The sequence below is a fragment of the Zingiber officinale genome, chromosome 7B, assembly GCF_018446385.1.
Source record: "Zingiber officinale cultivar Zhangliang chromosome 7B, Zo_v1.1, whole genome shotgun sequence".
Classification (NCBI taxonomy): domain Eukaryota; kingdom Viridiplantae; phylum Streptophyta; class Magnoliopsida; order Zingiberales; family Zingiberaceae; genus Zingiber; species Zingiber officinale.
This window is the reverse complement of record NC_055999.1, coordinates 7,849,404-7,858,936: the sequence shown is the minus strand read 5'-3', so window position 1 is coordinate 7,858,936 and position 9,533 is coordinate 7,849,404. Positions and strand designations below refer to the sequence as shown.

Sequence of the window (9,533 nt, the reverse complement as noted above, 5' to 3'; positions counted from 1 at the left end):
AATAGCTCAGATTAGAAGCTCCAAGTATAACCAGAAACAGAAGAGACATGTACGAATAAGATTAAAGTCTATTCGAGTTAGTGTCTCTTGGATTGGTGTCATTGGACTTTGTAAGTTCAAAAGACAATATTACTTATCCACTCACTAAAGGACTTGATTCTGAGAAAATCAAGAGATCCAATAAGGGAATGGGACTGAGACCTATCCTGGTTTCATCTATAGCGGCAACCCAACCTATCTGATTGGAGATCCCAAGAAGTAGGTTCAATGTGGTATAAACAAGCTATAAGGGTGAACCGTAAGCATCAAATTGATTGAGATGTAATCTTATAGTCTCTTCCCTGGATAGATGCTTGACTGCTAGTTAGGATGAGCTTAGGAGCTCTTAATGAGTTCAAGGTCTTAATGACAGGATGCTCGCAGTACATCCTTGGAGAACTCACCTATATAAGTGTAACTGTGTGGCCGCAGTGTGGGGGGTCTAGGCAACTCTCCTTAGCACTTATGAAACAAGATTCGGTGGCATGGCCGTAATGCACCAACCCAGAAGGATTCAACCGTCGCCCGTGATGAGTTGTTACCAATTGATTTTCACATATAAAAGGTTTAAGTTCAAGACTGAGTTCACTTCAAACCTATGTGAATAAGATTGATGTACTTAGTTGAAAATTCAAACCGGAAGGTATTTTCACTAAAAGCTCATTGCAACCAAGCCTCAAAACATATCTTCTTTTTTTTTTTTGGTAATGCATATGTGTATGCATTTAGTCCCACATTGCTAAGCCAAGAAGGTTGGAAGAGCTTATATATGGAGCCCTTCCATCCTTGCTTAGCAATGTTAAGGGGGCTTACACGCATGCGCGGGCCGAGCCCAAATCAGGTGGTTTCGGGGGGTTCGAGCAGGAAATCCATAAACCGAGCGCGACGCACGCGATCATCGCGCGCATGGTGGGTGCAAATCCCCAGCTCGTGGGCCTCGCACTTGCAGGCGGCCTGCTTCGTTTTTGCCAGTCTCTAGTTTGGTCTGGTTCGTTTTTGCCAGTCTCTGATTTGGTCAGCGCACGCGAACGGTGCACCTGCCCCTGTCCGCGCGTGAGGAAGTGGCGCACCTGCCCCTGCCTGCGTGTGAAGAAGCGACGTACCTACCCGGTTCGCTGGCAAAGCACTGCTTCTGAGTGTATAAATACACTATCTCGGTTCCTCGTTTAGACACACTCTCAGAGGATAACATTCTTCCCTCTCTAGTGCGTGCACTACCTTCTTCCTCTTTTCCGAGTTTTCCCTTGTTCTGAGGCTTGGTTCCGCGATCTGATGTTGAGTTCGAGTGTGTCGTTCGTCTTGGAGTGCACCTACGAACGATGCGAGCGAGCGGTTGTCGGATCTTGGGGGAATTTTGCCGGAGAGCCTCTGCACCGTGGGCGGTAATAAATTCTCTAAAGACAGTCGACACGCCGACGCTTCAACCGGAGATACCAATTTCTTAACCTTACTTATCTATTTACCTGTTTATTGTATGCTTGTTATTTTCGTACAATTTTATTACTGTTAGTGCTCTCTTTTTACAACAGCTTACACTATATCTAAATTTGGTGTTTTAACTTTTTCTTTTATTTTTTAAATTTTTACGATTAGTTTTCTTTTCTAACCATTAGTTTAGATTTTAAATTAGTTTTCTTTTACCGTTTCTTTGTTTTTTTTAATGATTTTTTCTTATTTCTTAGACTATTTAATTAGGTTAAAACTATTGTAAACATATGTTAAGTTTGATTTTATTTAAATAAAACATTATTTTTCATTTAAATATAGAGACGATCAGACGGTTCCTCTTACGAATCCCTCCTCTTCCTACACTTTCTATAGAGCCTTTATTCAAATGTCACAAATGGAGTTCTTTTTTCCTACATCAAATAGCTATAAATTGTAATTACTAAAATACAATGTTATATGTGTTGATTAGAATAGAAATGCTGGTATAACGTAATATTGATCTGTATTTATCAAAGATAAAATATTATTATAATATGATTTATTAGTGTTAATTAGAATTAAAGTGTTTATGTTATAACAACTATTAATTAACTATAGCTATTATAATTAATTTTTTATATTAATCAGAACACTTCGTGGGTATGTTGTAACTAGGAACTCGTAATTCTTACAATAACACAAAAAAAAAAAAATATAGACAATTTTAGAAAAATAAAAATAAAATGTACAAAGGTGGAATAGAGTACCCTTTTAATAATCAATATGGTAAGATCTTTATCAACGTCGATGACTTCTTCTAATCTAAGAGGTCCTAAAGTTGAATTACTATTTCTTCTGATGATTGTCTCTAACCAAGAAGACGATGTATTCGCTTCCATAGATTGTGCTGTCCTGCAAGGACCATGAAATGTTTCAATTTTTGTTAGACTCAGTGGGTGTATAAGTTAAAAATTTAGAAGTAATTAGTGGTGTCTTAGGAGAGGCTTTTCCCAATGATAATTGACTACGATCTTTGTTGAGCTTAGCAAAAGTTTCCTTTAATTCACTGGAACCCACGTTTTCAGACAAATATGTTTCTACTTGGAGAAGTTTTGATTCAACTAAAGTTAATAGTATTATTTTGTTGTATCTGAAGTTGATCTTCTTTTCCAGGAAGGTCAATATGACAATAATTGTCTTCTTTTGTCGTAGAAAATTATTTTGTATATTCTACCACATCTTCATAATATGTATTTTTATATTTCAATTTATTCATTTATATTTTAGTTCTTCCAATAAGTGGTTTATCTTATCTAATTTTTCATTCAGTTGTGTTGTATTACTAACAATCAACTCTTTTGATTGAAGTAAAAAATTGTTGAGTATATGTTTCTTCAACCATTTTTAAGGTTCTTGAATTTTTAAGTAATCAAAATTTCATAGGACTTCTGATAATAGTTTTTGTTGTTGTAGAGCTATAGTAAATAGGTTTTCTATCTTATGTGATAATTATTAACAATGGGTTTCCAGAGAGAGACCAAGACTTACCAGCAAATCGGTTAGAATATTTAAGTGTGGTTGCTCAAAATGTAAGAGATGACTAAGTTATTTACATCTTATGTAACAAGTGTATTTGTTATGATGAAGTTATTATATTTCGAGGGTGTAAAATAAGATCTAAATAATCACGTTGTTTAGTGGCTATGATACCAAAGTCTGCTTCGTCTATCAGATGATTCTTATTAAAAAGGATCTGTTTTTTTCCCAGTGTGTTTTTACAAGAGGCTTCAGATAAATGATGAGCTTATAATAATTGTCTCTCTGTTGCAAGTGATATCTATTCATTTTGTTAGGTTTTTCTGGGGATTTCATCTATTAAATTGAGTTAATATATTCATCGAACCGGCTATACATTCTCATTTAAAAGCAAATATACATTTACACGTTGATTATATGTATAAAATCTTCCATGCAGCAAAGTAAAAGAAAGGGTCATGGTGGAGTACCAACCCACATGCAAAGGTGAAATATATCAGCCAAATAATTAATGAGTAAATTTTGTTGGTCAAAATCCGGCCAGCTAGAAATCTCTATCTCCCAATTAAAATATGAGTAAATCTTGCTGGCCAGAATCTGGTCAACTAGAAATCTCTATCTCCCAATTAAAATATATGCATGGACATGCATATAATTAATGTGGTCATATAAAATTACTAAAATATCCATGCATATATATGCATGCATATATTCTAACTGGTCAGATTCTGACCATTTAACAATAACCTTAAAATATATGTATGGACATACATATAATTAATATGACCATATGAAATTATTAAAATACCTATGCATATACATGCATAGGGTGGCGTTGGTGCATTTCAATTAATAAACACTGTTTAAGCTAATGCAAAGCTCTCTTTTGTCCAAGTCACCTCTACTGTTGCATTCTGCATGCATGATGACGCTGTGAACTTCTCATGCGAATTTGCCACCTGGGAACAACCTGCTTCTCAATCAGTCTAAAACCCTTGGCCTATTGAGAAAACTCTTAAAATCCCCCATCAGGCACAGATCTTGAGAAGGCGAGTCCCAAATTTAATACACTTTAAGCCTTTCAGTAGTAAGCATAACAATAACAATGATAATAATACGGAGATTCAGTGCCGTTTCTTTATGCACACAAAGAGAGGTTTTGGGGAAGCAAATAACATTTGCTTTCCTGGAATTCCTCCCTCGGACGCTTAACTGCGTGCCTTAATCATCAAGGCAAAAGAAAGGCTTCACCACCCACATGAGACCAATGCTCCTCGGTTGCAGAACTACTTAGTATATTTCCTTTAGAGTCTTTTTGGGCTGATGCAGTTTTATCCTAAAATTTCTTTTAGCAACTTTGTTCTTCTCACGTTAGCTTGGGCAATTATTCTTCCTCGCGCTGGTTGTTATTCAATTTGCTTTCGAGAGAGCTGTGCGAGATTGGTGGCTTTGGCTCCCTCCCTTTCCAACATGGTTTTGTGCTTCCTGGGGATGCATTTGGCACGGACGCCCTCGATTTCCTTCTCTGCAAGCTCCAGTTTCGAGCCCCTGCTCACGTTGTAGGATTAGTCTTTAAAGCCTAATGCCATTTAACAATGCGTATAAAAGAAAATTTTCAACCAGATCTCCTAATTCAATCATGTGTGGACTCTTAAAAAATTTATGCATGGGGAGTAAACATTGATATTACCTGCTTCCATTTAATGTTCAATGAATTCAGATAAAGCTATTTATACTGAAGAAAAGGTTATCCATGTGCAAGGAAAAGAAATTTCAATCAGATCTCATAAGTCAATCATGTGTAGACTCCTAAAATTGCAGCAAATTGCAGCATGGGGGCATTGAAATTACCTGCTTGCTATTTAATGTTCAAGCAATTCAGATTAAGGAATTTATACTGAGGAAGATACTAAGTTTAGACTAGGCATGTCAAGTGCAACTGTGGAGTGCGCGAGAACTTTATACAAAGTAGACTACATCTGTCTATCAAGAGAGTTCCAATCTTGCTTTTCTTGTTTAGACATTTATGCTTATCTATTTGTCAAGGTTTGCTATGACATAGCTTAAATGTAGAAATTCTACAGCAGAAAAGATAATTTGAGCTATTCTAATGCTCAGCTTTTCTTCTCCTTTGAAGAGAAGCTAATGAGCAGCTAACTACCGCTCCCATCATTAACTGCAAACATGTCAGAAGAGATAAGTTTGAATGGAAGGATTCAATGATAGAGAACAAGACAAAGGCGACATTTGAAGTAGATGGTTAATTCGGAGATGCTTAGCTGGACATCCAACGTAAAGACAAGGTTTGCTGGGTATTGCAGCAAGGAATCCAAGCTTTTTACCAAGCAGAGCAAAAGGCTATGTTTATGAAGCATCAAGAGTGTTGCAGAGTGTCGCAAAGGAATGTCTGACATTACCTAATGCGACCAAGGGAATCACTTCAGCTCTTCTCTATGAAATAGAGCAAAAGGCTGTTCTGCTCTTACCAGTTACCCCCACCAACAGAGGCCACTTTAAAGGAATTCCGGATATATTAACAGTACACACCTTCTACGACAGCATGAGAGGTCAGCATCAGCCTCTCGGGCAGTAAAAATTGTTGCCATAGCCAACAATTCACATGGCTTAAAAGTAAAAGCATGATAAGCTTATGATACCTCACTCGATTCAAATAGCACCTAAACAGCAATGTTAATCCAGGTTGAAAATGGTGATTATAGCCTTTATCCAAACCTTAAAACGGATTGCTAACTAGATATTACACATTTGGATGTCGTTGAAAAAAAGTTAGTAAACATGGTCTAAAGAATCAGTGTCCGAACAATCTAAAAAACCATAGGGATCTTTTCCTTGATATAGAGTTTGTGTTGTTTTTCCTATTCAATCAAGATCAAGGAAGAGCCCTGCGAAAGTTTACCTGTCTGCATTGTAAGAAGAGGACCTTTTCAGGCCCGAGAAGTCGTCACGGCCATTGCCCGTCTTCTTGGTCTCGATCAAGCTCCCGCTGAAGTATTCCTTGTCCTCCATCCTGATGGCCGCCGAGCCATTGTGCTCCAACAACCCATACGTTTCCTTCCTACCACCCAAATCCGGCACAGCACGTGCCACCGCCCCTGGTTTGCACAGGGCCGGCGTCTGCGGCGACACCGAGCCCCCGTGGTGGTCCTTCATGTTGATGGAGCCGCACGACAGAAGGTGCATCAGCATGGCCGACGCCCGTATCCTCCCGCTCGCGTACGTCCCCACAGTCCGCTCCTGGTCCTCTGACCCGGCGGCGACGGAAGTGATGGCGCGGGCGTCCGCCTTGATAAGCTTCTCCAGCGTCTCCGAACTCGACGACGACAGCGGAGGAGAGATATCCTCCCGCTCCAGCTCCGTGGTCAGTGGGCCTTCTTCTTCCTCCCTCCGGACCGCTGCGACCGATCGCCGCCTGCTCCTCCCGTCGTCTGTCTGCGTCGACGCGTCAGCCGCCTTGGCGCCGGTCTCGGCCGTCAGGTCGGTCTTGTAGACCTTGTATTCGTTGAGGTCGAAGGAGCTCCAGGGCGCCCTCTTCCTTCTAACCTGCAAGCTCTCGAAATCGTCGTGCACGGATTTGGGGATCTGCAGCGGCTTCTCGGAGGCGCTAAATGCCGCATTGCCTTCCTGGAAGCTGGGAGAGGAGAGGGGTTGAAGAAGCTCGGAACCCTTGAGAACGTACTCATGGCCACGCGTTGGGTGTATCAGATCGTCCTCCGTGAGGTCGTGCCACACGAATCCATTCTTGTAGCTCCTGAAAATTTCCCAATCCAATAACAACACAAAACCTAGACGGCAAAATATGCCAAAATCAGCGAAGCAAATCGATTCGACCACACCTTTTGGAAGACCAGGAATACAAATTAGCCATCCCCTTGCCTCTAAGGAGGTTGAGGCGGTCGATTACATCTAAGAAACAACAAGCTGGACTCAAAAACGCGAAGAACAATAAACAAAAAAAATAAATAAAATTGGAGTTTCCGATCGATTTGAATTAGTGAAGATCATGGAGCATACCTCGTAGGTAGAGGCCGTCGGTGGAGGAGAGAGCGACCTCCATGAAATGGGGGTGCTCCAACTGGCCACCGCGGGACAGGTAATAGACGACGGAAACCTTCTTGGGCTTGGGCTCCTTCCAGACCTTAGTCCTCTCGGGGCTCGTGTCCTTGTCCCTCCACTGCCGCAAGGGATCCATCCTCCCGCGCGAGGAAGCCACCGCCATTGCACTTGCTGGTACAACAAGACCAGGCTACACAGCGAAGGTAGGCGAAGAAGATGGAGAAGAAGACGACGACGACGTGAACTGCGAAGGAGAGAGGAGAGAGGAAGGAGAAGGACGGAGAGGGTGGACATAGGCAGGTGGTGGTGTGTACTGATTAAATACAAGGACGACCAAGATGTCGAGGGCTGGAGAGACGGCAGGTCAAAGAAATTGACTCACACTCCAAAGCGATTTTGTATTGATTTTGTAGTACGATCCGTCCGATCTTTTCAACCAAATGTAAAATGGACAAATTTAGAACGACGCTCCTAAGTGGACTGCGAACTTTGAATTTGAGTTAGGACTAGAGCCAAGGTAAGGTGTTAATTGGTTGGCGACTAAATTATGATCACATTCGAATTTAATATCATAATAATTACAATATTATATATGACATGAAAGAAACTAAGCGCCAAATGAATGTGAACTGAGAGGAGACGTCATTGGTTGGTCAACTTTCTCAGGCAAGTGTGGAAGGAGATTTGACGACCGGCCTTCGCGCTTACTGCGTCAGACACGAGTTGGCTCGCACGTGGTGTGCGAACGCCACCAGCATCAGGTTTTATTTATTTTTTAGGTGGAAATTGGGAGTGCATTTTTTTTTTCCCATTTTCTGCTCGTTTTAAAATAGTTAGGAATGTCAAATTGCCTGGAAACATATGGATTTTTTATTAATTAATATTTATGTATATTGTATTTGTTATTAAAGGTAAGAAATAGAAAAGAGAGTTGGATCCAGCCCAATTTGAAAGGCTCCAATAACTAATATAATTGAATTTGTTTTGGTTACCGAGTTGAGAGCGGAAATTTTGAAAACAACAAATAAAAATCCACAAGGTAGGATCTCAATAATCCTTGGGTGGAACTATGGGTTCGGTTTCAAATCATTATTCAACCTACTTCGGAAAAAAAATAATAATTAATCATGTTGGGTAATGGTGATCATCGATTCGGTCCCATGAAAAATTTTCACAGACCACAAAGATAAATCAGGAAATGTTCGCAGCGGACAGCCTAGGAGTCCAGCATCATTTAGTTATGTACCACATTTAGAGAAAAAATCCTATAAATTCGTCGTAGTTAGGGTTCGAACCGGAAATGTCTGGGTGACAATCTAGATGTCCTGTTATTGCACCATAACTCCAGGGCATTATTCAACCTACTTCAGAATCAACAATTTAATCGTTTTAAGAGTAGACCATTAATTTTAACTGTCTAATATAATTACGATTCATGATTTGAAATCGTCAATTTAAGGTTTATATCTGGTTCGTAAAGGTTTAATATTATTATATTTTTTTAATTTTTTTTATAAATTTATAAAATTATTTGTCAGACTTATTAAAATAATTAAATAGTAAAATATGAATTAATATATAAAATTATTTAGAGATAAATGATTATAAATTAATTAATTAATAAAATAAGTGTCTTTTTGTTTTTTAATTTATTAAGAATAATAATATAATAAAACGAATTAGTTATTAAACAAATAATTAACGTAGAAAAATGTGGTTGGTTCTTAAAGATCATAGATTGAATCTATGTATCAATAAATTAATTTTTAACATATATATATATATATATATATATATATATATATATATATATATATATATATATATATATATATATATATACCTGTGCATGCGGACTCGTCCGCGACCCACAATTTGATTTTTTTTATTTTTTTTTATTTTTTAAATATAAGTTTTTTTTGTTTATATATATATATATATATAAGGATTTTATACCTTAAAATAAGGACCTGGTAGCGACGGAATCCATGCCACGATTCCCGACGGGTTCACCCCTGGGCTATAGTGTGAGTGGGTACAGACGGCCGGAGACCGCCGGCGGTGGGCAGATGGGCGGCGGCCGGGCGGGTGGCGGGCGCGCAAGGAGGCGCGGTGAGCGGATGGCCAGCGGGCGAGGAGGCGTAGTGAGTAGCTTTGGCGAGAGAAAAACTTATATTTAACAAATAAAAAAATATTTTAAAAAATCAACTTTTGTAGATCGCGGATGAGTCCACCGGCCGCCTGGACCCACCCACACTATAGCCCAGGGGATGAACCCGTCGGAGATCGCGGAATGGATGCCGAATGCGCCCGCCACACTACCATATCCTTATTTTAACGTATAAAATCCTTTTATATATATATATATATATATATATATATATATATATATATATATATATATATATTTGATATGCTGGGCGACACTTTGTGCGTGACCGTGAGCAACGCACAAA

The 9,533-nt window shown here is 39.3% G+C and overlaps 1 protein-coding gene across 2 annotated transcripts; it reads right to left on the bottom strand.

Annotated features, from left to right (window-relative positions):
* Positions 1–4,044: 4,044 nt before the first annotated feature.
* LOC122005248 (protein SOSEKI 5-like) lies at positions 4,045–7,379 on the bottom strand. Of its 2 annotated transcripts, none has more exons than XM_042560221.1 (4): positions 7,036–7,379; positions 6,858–6,942; positions 5,921–6,772; positions 4,045–4,551 (listed from the first exon to the last, which is right to left on the bottom strand). In XM_042560221.1, exons 1-4 carry the CDS (start codon positions 7,238–7,240, stop codon positions 4,410–4,412), a joined length of 1,284 nt encoding a protein of 427 aa, XP_042416155.1. In that variant the 5' UTR covers positions 7,241–7,379; the 3' UTR covers positions 4,045–4,409. The 2 variants fall into 2 exon arrangements, with proteins under 2 accessions (XP_042416155.1, XP_042416156.1); XM_042560222.1 differs by having other exon boundaries at positions 6,858–6,927; positions 7,036–7,378.
* Positions 7,380–9,533: the final 2,154 nt, after the last annotated feature.